This window comes from Parus major, chromosome 1 (genome assembly GCF_001522545.3).
Source record: "Parus major isolate Abel chromosome 1, Parus_major1.1, whole genome shotgun sequence".
Classification (NCBI taxonomy): Eukaryota; Metazoa; Chordata; class Aves; order Passeriformes; family Paridae; genus Parus; species Parus major.
In genome coordinates this window covers 48,255,162-48,270,421 of record NC_031768.1, presented here as the reverse complement: position 1 = coordinate 48,270,421, position 15,260 = coordinate 48,255,162, and the positions used below count along the sequence as shown (strand labels likewise).

The window sequence follows — 15,260 nt, the reverse complement described above, 5'->3', positions numbered from 1 at the left end:
CAATCTAGGACATTTTCCATGTCTTTCATCCTTCTTAAATAATGATACTTTCCAGTTATTATATTTCATAATAAAGTCCAAGATTCCAGGAGACTAAATCAGTTAAAGTATTACAACCTGCACCACTGCAATTCCATTCTTTTATAAACAATTACTGTTTTTACTGACAAGCTGGATCTTTGAGCACAATCTCATGTTTTAAGGTAGCCTAGAGATATCCTCTATCTTCAAATATACTATTACTATAATTTTGCTGGCCACTTTATTTCTTCCTATTTTAACTTCTTTAAAACCATCTTAAGAGCAACATGTTCATGTGCTTGGTACTCTGAAATACATCAGTTGGTGTAGTATTACTTTTTAATTTCTTCTACATCTTTATTATGTAGGTACTTTTTACACAATCAAAGATAAAAGCAAATTATTCTTCACTGATCCCTTTACTACTTCCATCTTATGTTGATCAGCCTTATACTGCCAGTTTGAAAATCGTGTCTTTATACAAATCAGGGTAAGGTACCTCAAACACAAATGCAATGCTCTTTGCAAAAGCGTTACCACAAATGATTTCCTACTGTCATCCAGAAAGGCTGAAGTAAAGCTCCCCTACAGGATAGTCAGATGTTTCAGCTGACTTTCTCCAGGCAATCACAATTTCTCTTTTTATACCTTTCAACTCTAAGAAGGAGAGGCGATAGTTCCTATATAAACAGGCCTGGCGGCCTGATGCAATTATGTTTGGAAACTGAAGAACTGCATAAATTGGAAAGATAAACATGCCAGTGAGTAATCTCTCAGATATCTATTATGGTATGGAAAACACAGAAATTGAAATAGTGTATCTTATGAGTTCGCCATATTTAGAGATTTAAGGTAGTAAACAACGAACCTTGTAAGAAGTCAACCATCACATTATTTGTCAAGTCAAAAAAACCAGAGAACCTAAAACAAGATTCGAAGAGGCATGACAAACACACTCTGTATGTATTTATTTCTATCACTTCTTAAAAACAGATGTGGTGTAGGCACACTGCAATGGTTTTGTTCACTTTTCTTAAAAATGAATCATTATAACACACACCTGTAATAAAGGATCTGTGGGATTTGTCCTCGTGTTTGGTTGGTGCCATTACTGCTCAGACTACATGTGCTAAATGTAAATGTTACACCATCTGGACACTGAACTGTGGTCATTCCACCATCTCCATTGGCAGTCCGGCTTCCATAATTCCTCAAACGAACTGCATATTTCACATTTTCCTTAAAAAGGAGAGCAAAACCAGGTTGCAGTATAAAACAAATATCAAGTGGCTTCATGGTATATGAAAATTATTGTTTTACATTAATACTGGAGAGTCAAAAAGTTCTTCAAAGCACTCTACAAATGAGATTAAACAACAATGATCCAGCATTTAGGAAAAATCAGAGCTGTTCCATGTTCCCAAATTACAGACCATAACTTAAATTACTACTAATTACTCTAAGAGTAAGCAGATAGCCAAGAAAATTAACTATCAAGTTGCACAAAAAAAGTTGCACTTGCAAAAATATTCTGAAATTACTAAGCAACTACAATCTATCTTATGCAACTATAAAAACTGGGTTCTAATTTCTTGTAGCTGACAGGATTTGGGACTTTCAACTTCAAGGTTGAAACTGAGACTTTATGAAGCACATATGTCAAGATCAACTTATGAATGTGCACCCAAACACTTAAATAATTTACACTGACCATTTCAATTTTGTTATCTAAAGATGTTGTATGAAACCTACAGATGTGCTTTTATTTACCTTCAGTGGCACAACTTTGTCAAGTCTGATTTCAGCTATGTCACTGGGAGAATCATCTGTGGTATAAGTTCCTTTAACCAGTTCTAAAGATGTCCATCTATGAGAATGAGTTGCATCTCCAGTATGATCACTCTGATTCAAAGAAACAAACTAATTTTAATACATTTTAAATGTAAATACATGACATGACACACGCAATTGTGCAACTTATGTTCCATTGCATAAATTTTTACACATGGCATTACAAACAAAAAGATGAAAAATCTGTTCACAGAGTCAACAGTGAAGTCTTTCCCTTAAAGAGGAAATTACTGAGCAGAGAGGTTAATTTCCCATAGTAACCTATACTTGTCTTTTGGAAGAGACCAGAATCATCAGTTATAGTGAGCAACTGTGTGTAAGAACCCACAACACAGTTTTATACTGCTTCTAAGAGAGTACATCAACAGCACATGAAACAACTCTAGGTATAGACTGATCACGCTGGTAGGCCATTACCCTTTTCTTCAATTTTTGGTTTTAACCTCATTTCATACTTTCATTCATGGTTTACAGAGAGGTAACTGGTACTAATTTACATTTAGCTCCAGGAAATGAAAAGTTCACGATACTTCAAATATTACTTGTAATCCAAAGGAAGATTTCAAGACAATAACCAAGATAAGGACCCTACTAGATATGGAAGGAAGCTTGTGGTAACAAAAATCTTCACCACAAGCAAAAAAACACTATCAGTGCACTGTTTTACCTAGTTTACCTGGACCGAATAAGATTATGAAAATATCACATTGTAAAATATACTCTAAAAAAAAGTCTGATGTTACCTTTGTTCAAACTGTTTTCCCAAATGTAATACTTACATCATCAACTAATACCTCCAACTCATACTCATGAATTCCTCCTCCACCATAAACAGAAAATCCTACTACAACTACACCAGGTTTGTCAACAGAGAAACATATTGCATCAGGGGATCCATTCCCAGTATTCCAGCTTCGTCCCTGACTTGTTTTAGTGAATCGGTTTGGAGTGGATTTGACAGAATGGAGAGAATTCAGCCCGTCAACCTGTGGAAAGTTAAATACAGTTGTCAGAAAATATTCAGTGCTAAATGTCACATAACTTTAATAAAGCAAAGTTAAGGGAATTAAATTACCAGATTTTTCATTGGGTAAATTTTAAAAGTCAGCTCATAAACCACAGAAGATGCCACTACTTAGCCTTCTAGTTAATATTGACTAAAAATAAAAATAAAGTATTTGTGATAATTAGAAATTAACTAGGAATAAATAGAAATCCAACTAGTTTTTAAAAGTATTTAAATATGTATTTTATAGGATGAATTAGTAAAAAATACAAATTAGCTGTACTAAAAAAAGATTAAGTATTTCTGCCTTAGGTACAGTCAAGATTAACAGAGGGCAGAAACAGAGGCTACATAATGGTAAAAACACCTTGAATCAAGATGTTACCAAAACCTTGATTCTTTCTGTGAGAAAAGCCTGTTGATAGCACAGTGACATACCTTTAACAAAGTCAAATACTTTTCTGTCACTTAACTATGTTATAGCCTCCTGAAACGATTGTATATGTACACAAAGATGCAGGCAAAAAGCAAAGTACTCAAAAAACTTGCCATTTTTAAAAGAAACTGCAGTTTTCTGCAGCCCTAATGAAGTAGCTTATTATCAACAGTACTTCCCTAACACAGTGAATATATGCTTTTAAATTTATGCAAAACATCTGCACTACATAAAACAGAGAATTCCCGAATCTCTGAAAGATCTGCACACCTATTAAATGCCCATCCCAGCCTGTACCACATTCATAATACGTTTGTCCTGAAAGACTTCAAAAATTACTTCAAAGCAGCTTTACCTCAGATCCTAATGCTGATGCTGTAAGCTCACTCACAATACTAGCAAGCAACCCACAGGTATTAGAAACCAGATGTGATGAGAAAAGTTCATTTTCTCTTCTAAGGCTGTTCCGTACTGGTAAGACAACAATGACCAACATCTTTTCCAACACCTCCCGAAAGCTTGTCATCCCTGAAACATTCTCCTCACTCTGCAATATAAAGAAAAGGAATGACAAATGACATGGTTATTAAAAAAAACAAACCAAAAACTTTCACATGTTACAAGTATTAGGTAATTGAAATATCTGTGACTTCAAAGATAAGAAAAGTCTAGAAGGTGGAAAAAAAATAAAATTCTCAAAGATATCATAGTGTGCAATCCTTTGTCAAAATAATTTATTCATGTCCATAATTTCCTGAATGAGGTGGTGACAAGTCTTCTGTTGCACTAAAAAATACCATATACAGGTGTCCTTCCCAGGAGAGGTCTCTTCTTTATATACTGTATATATAAATATATATAAAAATATATACTGTATAAAACCTATAGGCTTTAAAAGTATACATTGAAACACAGTGGATATATAGCTACCTTTGAAACTGCTCATATAATTTTCTTCTGCAGTGTCTAAAAAAGACAAGTTTTACTGTTTTGGTGTTAGCAAAAAGAATCTTCTATGCAAAGAGGTAAGACAAAACTAATGGTGGGATGATTATAAACACAGCTGTTCTTTCTTTGCTGAATGAAAACTACAAAACAAATCTAAGCTTAGGCTTCTATTGTGTCTTCTGCCTAGCACTGACATGATCAACTATTTCTTTTGACAGTTATCCATGCTGAAAATAATTTCTGATAAAAAATTAAAATCAACTCTACTGATGAAAATCCGAGTTTTATCTTTCTTACCCCTTCGTCTCCCCAAAAAAATATCCAAATAGTGAACAAATATGGAACACAACCAGGCAAAGCAAACCTGTACAGAACACCTTTCCATCTTTTACAGTTAGGAGGTTGCTGTATTCAAGACACAAATATTATATTTGCATTTAATAGTGCCTGGTGGGTTTTTTTCCTTCATAAATTTGTACAGGTGCTTTCCAAGCCCATGAAAGCCTTTAGCACAATAATGGTGTACCGGAATATGGCCCCCACCTTAACTGTGTATTTTATGAAGAGCAGAAAACTTCTGACCTTTCCATTTACTCTAAACTTCTGATAATGGTAGACTCTACAACTGTCCTTTATTTGCTTTTCTTGCATAATTCATCATTTCATACTATCTTACCCCATTGTCTTCCAAACTACACAATACTTATCAGTAGTTCCATTTCCCTGATTATCTTTACCTTTCTCATTCCTGTAAGTCAATTCTACAATTCCAAAATAACAGAAGTACAACAATATAGCATTAAAGAGCCCCTGATTAGGAATTTGTTTAATAACCTGTGCTAGAACAGTATAAACTGGGATTCCTTTATTGACCCCTTTAAAAACTCCAGTTTGGGACATGACTTTCTTTTACGAACATTACACAACTAAGTTGTGTTGACTCTTCCTCAAAACACCAAGTCTATCTATGTGCTCTTCCTTGTGATCACATGAAAAAGCTGAAAAACTGATGCAGAAAACACTATACAACACAATACTACTCCAAAGTATATTTCTTCCAATTCCAAGATAAGAACCATTCTGCTTAGACATTCTTCAAAGAAGAAATAATTGCAATATTTCAGACAAAACTGTAAAAAATAGCAAGTTTCTGATCGAAGCCTTTTAGAAAGAAAACAGGCAAATTCACATACATCTTTATCAAGCAAAAACTTGCAGGTACGTAACAGTTTTTTGTCGCAAAGTAGAAGAAACACTGAGTTTTTAGAATACATCCTAACCTGACTAAGCTTTTCCATGTGTGCAACCAGAAGAGGAAAGCGATGGGCCAGAGCAGAGTCGTTCTCAGTGCTGACTTGTTTAACCATGGAGCGCAGCAAGGCCTCTCCATCGTATGCAATGGGAAAGATGGAGGTCAGCTTCACTGAAGTGTGGCACAGGGCAGACATGACAGCAGCAAGGAGCCGACTACTGGAGGTCTTGAAGTTTGCTTCCTGGATATCCTAAAGACATAAAAATAAATTAACAGAATGGCACCACTGCACTGAAACAACAGAGAAACTGCTTTTGAAAGGAACTTGCCAGCTTTATGGTAATTAATAAAAAAAATTTAGAGAAAGCTTTCTTATGAATTTTACATTACCTTCTCTCAAAAGCTTGAATTCAGATCTTCAAAACTGGAGAAATTAAAATTTCTTGGTTGTCATATTTTAAAATAATAAGCCCATCTAATATTACCTTTGAAATTATGGTATCCTTTGAAGACAAGGCTTTTTTTATAATTAACAATTATAATTAAACAACTTAATTAGAGTAATAGAATCTGTTCTTTAATGTTTCTTGAAACTGTATATGCTAAATGAATTTTCATGCAAAGCAACAAACTGTTTAGATCTCACCACAAGCAATGCAAGCAACCAACTACACTGCTTAGATGTGGTATGCTCATTCACAATAAGCAAAAGAAGAAAGTTGTTGATTATAGAATAGTATTTACAGCTGCTTCTCATGTACTTGGCTGGATCAGAGTACTGTTGCAGTAATAATAATAATAAGGAATTACTCAAGTGTTAGTGATAAAAATACCACATGGATGCTCTTAGGCAACATGCAGCAAGAGTAAGCACATATAAGGCACACATAAAAAAGCAGGTGCTGACAGTTACCAGCACCACAAATTTTCTTTGCTGTCCCACAGAGAATCTTACAAGCTAAAGAAGACAAACTTACTAGGCTCTCGTTGAACTACATTTAGAGAACACTCCAAATGAACAAAACCAGAAACAAATCTAATTCCCAGTCATTAAAAAAAAAAATCCAAAACACAACAGAACTCATGCTGCAAATATGGATAAATTAAAAAAATTAGTAACAGTTTTAAGTATTACTTGACTTCAACTTGAGCAAAAGGGCAAGCTAAGCTGTAATATTTGCTTGTGCCATTTTAATGTACCTGGTCCAAACAGTTCAGCAAGTCACAAAGACATGCCCACTGGAGAGCTGGTGTTGGATAGAATGAATGGAAGCAAGCTGTGAATGTATTATGGCATTCCTGAAGAACAGCTTCTAACAGACTGAGAGGCTGACTGAGATATCCTTGTGGATCATTGTCCAACTTCACCATGCAATGGTCAACTCCTTCAGATAAAATTTTTCTCAGCAAGGTCCTAGTTTTTCCAATGCAATCTGCTAGTTTGCTGGTTTCTTCTACAACTGCCTTTGCTGTAGCTGGAAGATTACACAAACAAACATTAAATGTACGATAATGAAACATCTTCATGTTAAAATGCACATTTTCCATGCAAACAGATAAACAGAAAAAAAGAAAGAATTTAGCAACGTTGTTGAATCTACATTCAGAGAAGTTAATTCCAAAAGTAAAACAGTGAAAGGGTGTTAAACTCTATCAAAGAAACATGAGCATTAAAAACTCCCACTTTTCTGGTCTTTTATAATATATACTGCATTTTAATGAGCATTGTTAAAGTACAGGCACAAAAACAAAATACAATCTCAAATTCACACTGTGCTCACCACCACAGCAAACCCTATGTACAGCAATGGGAAAAAAGAAGATACAAATAGTCCAAAACAACCCAACTGACAAATCAAACAGGAAATTAACTTGAAAACACACAGGCTACAATGTAACCATGCAGTACTAGTATACTTAGTTATGCAGACAATTGAAAATTTCCTGCTTCTGAAAGTAAGTCTTTAATTGCTCCAATAAAAATATCTCTATGAGCAAATTTATTTTATACATGAATACTTAAATCAAATCATAAATATCCTGTAGATTATTTGCTAATAAATATGAAACAAGTGAACTGAGAGGAATACCTGATATTGGATATATTTCACAGGTGTAGACCCTCAGCAATCTCAGGCAGCAAGTGCCCACAAAACGCAGCCTTTCTAAATCCAGAAGAGTAGCAGTGTATTGGAAACCCTTCAGCCCACGAAGTTCTTCAACTCCTAGCACCAGTGTTGTCCAACTCCAGTGAAGAATGCTCAGTAAAGATTCAAAGCATTCCTGTTCCAGGGTATGAAGGACACCGAAGTCAGATTTAGTATTAAAAAACAAGAAATTACTGTTCTGCATCCATTTTAGATCTCCATCCATCTACCATGCAACACAAATCCTATTTTGCTTGCAAATAAAAAAAACACTGAGAATGCATGGGGCACTTCACTGCAATACCATGATAAAAATCTATCTAAAACATGCACTAGAATACTATGTGTTGAAGCCTCTCACTTATTTAAGATCTAACAACTGTATTCACCTGTAATGGAGATTTTTCCAGTATAATTTACTTGCTTTATCTACAGAAGAATATAATACCTACTTTTGACATAATGCATTATTGTCAAAAAGTATTATCAGGGATGTCTTCAGCCCTGTCTTCTTCTTTGTTTTTAAACAGTTATGATCTGCAGGATCATGGCCACTACATGATATTTACAGTACCTGAGAGCCTAACAGAGAAGGACAAGGTAGTTCACAAAAATCTGAGTATTTACCAAAGTTTTGTTTCTCCTATTATGATTGTATGTGGTGAATAATTTCACATAGTTGTAACTCAGAAAACAAACTAAAAGTATTTGTTGTTGAACACTGAAATAAAATCTTCAGAAAAAGTCAAAAAATAAAATATTCTATCAGTGTGCCTAACTTCTCCTTGAGAAAGGAAGCACAAAACCATTATTTCCACATCTAGATCTTTCAGTTTCCCAACCACTGATGACCTTTCAGGAAACACTGAAGATTCTTGGTAGTACTCACCACTGAGACAGTTCTGGCAAAAGATCTCTTTAAAATATGTACAGGTTCACTGGTTTGCTGTTTTCCTTTGGATGCACTGCCATCACTTGTTGGCAACCTGGAAGAACAATTTTAGAACTTAGTTGAAATCTCCAGTTTTCACTTTCAGTAGAGTTTTGGGTTGGGTTTGGTGTTTTGTTTTAGTTTTTTACTTTTTGTAGTTTTTACTGTTTTTATTGTTCAAGTGTGGAAAAAAAAACAAGGTGAAAAAGTTTAACTATCCAAAAAAATGTTCCATTTCAACAAACATTCTCCAATTTCCTAATCATTCTAGACCAGAAACTAAGTATCTTGAATTCTGTTCAACTGACAGTCCTGAGACAACTGAAAATTAGGTTGAGATCTAATTAAATGTAATTATTACAAATATTTACTCTATTTCCTCAGATGGCATCAAGACTAGAAATGTTATTCCTTAAAAGAATACTGGTTTTGTGAAGACAAAATATATGCAGAGGTTAAAAATACAGACAGCATCTGTCACTGCAGCACCTTCCCTTTTGTGTCACTCATTGGTCTTCAGAAGCCTCAAGACTTGTTTGCCTTTTGGCTACAGCCATCTCTCCATAGAAATCACTCAAGTGACAGATTTGTCATGCCAGGACTTCATATACATCAAAAGGAAACTTGAACCTAGAGGGACAGGGCATCTATGGACAGAGAGCTTAATGGCAGAAGTGAGCTGTTCTGCGAAGGAACTTTGAAAAGGACATGCTTAGAAAGGACATTGCAAGAGAACTGGTATGAAAGAATTCTGAGTTTCAGAATCAGCATGGAGGCTGGGGCAATTACATACACATAATATAAAAATTATGTCGTGTAGACAAAATGATGACATGTGGACATGTCATATCTGAGGAAATCTGTAAATATACAACAACACAGTGAAAGAGTTCCTGATTATTAAAACACGTAACATTTACCATGGCAATGATAAGTTTATTGTAACTCATTGTAAAGCACAGCTCCTTGTTGATTTTGGCTTTGTTTCATTAACATCATTTGTTCAAGAGTATACAGCTCCTAAACTGAGGGTGACCAAATAGAGCACCTCCCAGCTAACAAAAAATATTACTCATGTTATATGAAATCAGGAGGTCCTATGGGTGTAAATGAAAATCTCAAGACTTACACAGGATGACTGCAAGAAAAATAGCAAGGAAGTAAATGTGGGTACAATTTCGTTACTTTTCTCAAAGACACAAAAGTTTCCCCTACATTTTCCAGAAACTGATTTCCTTCACTTAATACAATAATATTTTCAAACAACAGTTATAATGAATTTAATACTTCTCTTCAAAAAAATGTCAGTGAGTTGTTCCAGAGGTTAAAGTATTACCTGTATAGTAATTGCGGAATCTGCCCTGCATTCACATCTGTACCATTATTTGATTTCTTGGAACTTTTAAACTGAAATACAACACTGAAAGAGAAATAACTCAGTTATTATTCAAGTCTTATTAGAGCTCTTTTTCAATAAAAAATACAGAAAAAAGACATACCCATCATCTGTAGTAATAGAGGCCTGTCCATGAGATCCACAATCGCTGCTAGGTCCTGACACTCTTGCCCAGGCTACATACCACCAGCCAGCTTGAAGGAGTACTGGCTCATCAAACATCATTGCATATTTCTCTCTGGGAGAAGTAAATTTTGCAAAATGTTAGATGTGAATTATTTTTTATATTAACTCTTATAATTAGGGTGTAATTTGTTAATACCATTACATCTCAATGTCTTTTAAGTTGAATCTATTTATATTCAAAACCCAAACTTTTTAATCCAAAAATATTGTAATAATTAAAAAATAATAATTCAGATGGACCCACAAATGCCTACGTTGTGCTTGATCTTGAATTGTGAAACAATCATATCAACACCAAACAGAGTAAGGAGACATTTAGTTAAATTAACACACATAAACCCGATTACATTTAATATATAACACTGCAAGAAAAGTATTAATTATAAAGTACTACATAAAATTGATTTCAGAAAATGTTTGTAAATTACAAGAATTTATACATAAATTCTTAGTAATTACAATAAGTATTAAAGAAATTAATAGAATATATATTTAGGGGACTGATATGTAAGACTTTAATTCTTTCAGGTTTATCATGTATCATTTGAAATTTAAATTACTTCATTCCAGGGAATGAAAAAGCAGCTACGACATGGTTAACACGACCATATCCACAAAAGGGCTGCTGCAGTATTTTGTCTTGTGGTCTCAACACATTAAGATGGAATTTGACTTGCATTTATACAAGAGCAAGAATTTGATTATTTTTCTTCTTTTAATTTAAATACCATAATGGTTTGAGGATGTATTTGGTGTTTTACTATTTCTCTACACACTTCAAGTGTTTTACATCATTTGCTACAAAATTCTAATGACGTAGACCATCTCTACTGATATTTAAAGTAATACTAAAATGTGAACAGGGAAGTAAAAATAAAGATCAAGCTAAACATCTTACCTGGCAGCACAATCATATGCCAAGACATCTGTCTCAGCAAGGAGATCTCCATCTGTTTCATGGTCTCCCCCATCTGGACCCAATTCAAACAACTGGTGAAGTAAGAAAACAGGTAGAACTATGTCTTAGGTGTTAGAAATCTCATAATACCACTTTTTCTTGTCTGGCACTCTGGAAATCATGGCTCTTCCTTCCCAAAAATAACTACTAAATATCAATGACAGGAAAAATCCCATTTAGAAGTCAGGTATTAACTGTTAAGAAACAGCAATTGACATTGACCTCCCAGACTTAGGTCCAGATATATTTTTAAATGGTCCAGTTATATTTTTTTAAGTTTTAACTCCCTACGTCTTGCAAACAAGACAAAAGCAGAGCATCTAAATAAAGCAAAGTTGGGCACAAGCTGCAGTTTCCATCACCGATGGAAATGCACTACCTAAACATAAGATATACTCAGCTTCTCTGGAAAGGGACAGCTTGACAGTTTAGCAGAGACAGTCAATAGTGTTATAAACAGTGGGTGACTGGGACAAAACATGATACCTAAGTGAACTTTGTTTTCATACTTAAAAATAATTTCTATGGTTTGATGATTTTGAAAAAGGACCACAATACATCTCTATGATTTCTCTTGTAAACACTTACTCAATACACAGATTATTTCTGCCAGGACTGGCAAATCTTATTTTGGCTATAAGCTAATCCTAAACAAATTGAAAATATAATATTAAAGTATTATCATAACACTATTATCTCTGGTATTTAAAAGGCATGACTAACATTACATTTCTTGGCTGTACGTAGTCATTTGCAATTCTCAGTCATTATGTTGAACTACAATAAAGTGCAACTACTTGTTTTGGATTTCCTGTTGACTTATGCAAATGTTACTGCTAAATGTGTGTCAACCATTTCCCTAGAACAAACATCGATACCTATTTATCTGAAAATAGAGGAAGAAAATTCAATAACCCACAAAATAACAAGTAACAACAATAACATATTCTGAATATACAAAATCTAACAGAAATCTCAGATAAAACATCATCTTTTACCAAAATCCTTATTAAATATAGGAGCAGAGAACACATCCCCGAAACCAGAGCTCCTACACCACAGTGTGTGTTTCTGTGAGGTTTATTTATCCAAAGCCAGATTTATTTAAAATAACCAGTACACATGCTCCACCCTATAATCACAGAGTTAATTGTATTCGGTGCCATTTGCCCTCTGTTGAGGAATCCCAGCCCAGAAGCTATCCAGACAACAGTCTGAGAAAGAAGTGGCAAGGAAAGAGGAAAGCAATGGCTCCTGACAAGGACTCTTTTTCTGCTTTCGAGAACAGCCCCTCATCCAGCACACAGGATGCCATTTTAACCTGAAGCCCACAACACCAATTTTCTGCTGATGGACCTTGGAGCTTTGTGTAAATAGACCACAAAACCATTCAGACCACTAAAATACCAGTCCAAGATATCTCTAAGATGGCACAGCATTTAGTGAACGTAAGAATGGGCCAACTCATGAAAAGCAAGAGTGGTAATTCTCAGCTCTCTACTTCATATACTGTGGCTACAGGCTTTCCACATACAGTGAACCACTCATTCACCAAGGAATAAAACTAAGTATGGCTTTAGATGGCATCATTGAAATTCTGATTTTGAGAAATAATATTGCTTAAAACAAAACAAAAACTCCTACCTTAATTTTAGCAGTGTATTCGCCTCTACCACCAAAAAGACCAAGACCACCTAGCAATATATCTGTATCAGCACAGAAACGGATGGCTTCTACTGAGTGAGCTGAATAACCCCAGCCTCCTCCATGACCTGCAGAAAGAAACCCCATCAAAAATGTAATTAATCTTAGTCTGTTGTTCTGCAAGCTGATCAGCTTGTGCTACAAAATTTTAGTGTGTACATACTTTCAAATCTGTTAACAACACTATAGTCTTCTTTAGAATAAACTTTCATTACTGCTTGAGTCTCTTCTTCTGTATTTGCAACACCCATTTTTAAGTCCTGCATAGCAGCCAAAGTATCAAGGCAACCTAAAAGAAAGCAAAACCAAAAAGAAGCCAAATTTTCTCACTGTTGATTATAATCATTGAAATGGAAATGAACACTAGTCAAGAAAATCAAAGCAATCTAACTGTTTTGTCCCTAAACCACACATATGCTACTGAGTTGTTTATAGTTTTGATTAGGTCAAGGGTCATTGCTGCTGAATCACAAGGCTTGCTACTGAAGATCAACTTCATTTAATTTATTATCCAGAATAACAAACAAATGTGATTAAACCTACTTTGCAACTTTTCCAATGGCAAATAAACTACCTGCAACAATTTTTTTCCTTTTAAGACTTACAATATTACCCAGAAAGAATTCAAGTAGGAACTGAATTATAAACAGCTTTCAAATGCCTCACAAAAGGTGTTTTGTTTCATACACATGGGTACCTAACATGCCTTGCTTTGACTCAGACATAAAAAAGTACTGCTCAAGTTGAAAGTTATCACATCTCTAGCACACAATGAAGTGAGCAGGTCAAGGAACAGACGACTTTTCAAAATCAGTGGACAAGTGAGTTCAAATCACTTCCAAAGCTGTGCTTTGAAGTACTGGGTACATTGCATATGGCCAACTTATACATGAACACAGTGGAATTAATTTTTGCATTTTTAGAGTACAAAAAAACTACCAAAGGAAATCATAATTTTCTTAGTGGCTTATTATACAAAACTGCAAAGATTATATTTTAATTTTATATGCTGCATTTACTTTAAAATAACTTATTGAAGAATACTTTTTCCAGGTTTGGGTGGGGTTTTTTTGAGACTCCAGGTTATGAATACTGACTACTTTGCAGACTGACCAAAAAGATCATCTAGGAAGCACTCTTACTTTATTATGCAGGCATCTAACAGCAAGTTCCATTAGAACCCTAAAATCCTCTAACATCCTTAAGATGGCAGGAGATAACTACATCAACAAAACTGTAAGAGTTAAGAGCAATGGTGTAAGACTACAGTAAAGTTTTAACTGAAAAACACCAGAAGTTTTTAGATTATAATTTGTTTACACATTAAGTTATGTTACTTTATTTCATCTAAGCCTCCAACTCATCAGCTATAAATGTATACCTAAAATATGCAAAGCTGCATGAGATCTGGTGGTCAGAGCTTTGGAACCTGTTGGCAGAGCAAGTTCTGGACTCAAAATACTACACCGGGATTGCATGTCTGGAGCTGAGGGAAGCCTGGAATCAGCAACTACTGCATTGTAACTCCACAGTTCCCTGGCATTTGGGCGAAACCTAGGGCAAGAGAAAACAGAATTAACAAAATCTTTCAACTACTGAAAAAATACAAAACCTACCCAATAATTAGATTTTTAAGATATTTAATGTAAAACGTAGATCTGCTGGTATAAACTCTTGAAAATCAGTACCTCTATTGCAAATACATGAAAACTTAACTAGCTTAACACTCCAGCAAATGAAAAGATAGAAAAACTTATTTTTATACTTTTAAGTTAAACAGCCATACTATGGGTTTAGAAATTTCAGAAAATATTAAGACATTTCTCAAATCTAACAAACGTTACAAGAGTATTAACTATTAAGAAGTATGAAGTAACTAGCAAAGTGCTAAACAGAATGGCAGATGTGCTCAAAAATTTTAAAGATGCCAAGCGAAAGTAAAAGGCTTACCTTCAAATAAGAGAAAAAAATCTTGAGGAATCCAACATATTTTGTTTGGGCTTTTTTAAATGGGTAACATCGTCTCATGAGTTTTTAAGGGATTATTAAAAAGGGCAGCATAAACAAGGGAATACAAAGACTTTCTATAATATAGATTAACACATAGAAAAAGAAAATGAAATCTTTGAAACCACTATGTAAAAGGAAGAAACAGTAAGATGACATAGGTCTATGAGGGTGTTCTGAAGAAGCACAAAAGGAGTTTTCACTTGGTACACTTTAAAAATCTAATGGACAAAGAAATAGTTTAACTAAAAATATGAAAGGGCACCAAATATATTCAGGATTTTAACATATTAGCAATATTAAAATTTATACACGCAATGTGACATTCCATGAACACTTCAATTTCCGTAAGAGATTAAGTCACAAAGCTTTGAAGAAATGTTTAAGCAGCACATCATCAGAATGCTGTCTCTGTAC

General features: G+C 34.4%; 1 protein-coding gene across 21 annotated transcripts in view; it reads right to left on the bottom strand.

The window, feature by feature from the left end:
* MYCBP2 (MYC binding protein 2) overlaps window positions 1-15,260 on the bottom strand; it is a 169,986-nt gene that overhangs the window by 75,309 nt on the left and 79,417 nt on the right. For all 21 annotated transcript variants that reach the window (XM_033514209.1, XM_033514187.1, XM_015622763.2 and 18 more), the window contains 14 exons: window positions 14,218-14,390; window positions 13,000-13,125; window positions 12,777-12,904; window positions 11,073-11,164; window positions 10,092-10,226; window positions 9,929-10,012; window positions 8,551-8,647; window positions 7,605-7,797; window positions 6,715-6,989; window positions 5,543-5,764; window positions 3,670-3,861; window positions 2,652-2,858; window positions 1,792-1,923; window positions 1,082-1,260 (listed from right to left, as the gene is read on the bottom strand). In XM_033514209.1, the coding sequence (XP_033370100.1) occupies window positions 1,082-1,260; window positions 1,792-1,923; window positions 2,652-2,858; window positions 3,670-3,861; window positions 5,543-5,764; window positions 6,715-6,989; window positions 7,605-7,797; window positions 8,551-8,647; window positions 9,929-10,012; window positions 10,092-10,226; window positions 11,073-11,164; window positions 12,777-12,904; window positions 13,000-13,125; window positions 14,218-14,390 (2,235 nt within the window). The remainder of the gene's footprint in view (window positions 1-1,081; window positions 1,261-1,791; window positions 1,924-2,651; window positions 2,859-3,669; window positions 3,862-5,542; window positions 5,765-6,714; window positions 6,990-7,604; window positions 7,798-8,550; window positions 8,648-9,928; window positions 10,013-10,091; window positions 10,227-11,072; window positions 11,165-12,776; window positions 12,905-12,999; window positions 13,126-14,217; window positions 14,391-15,260) is intronic.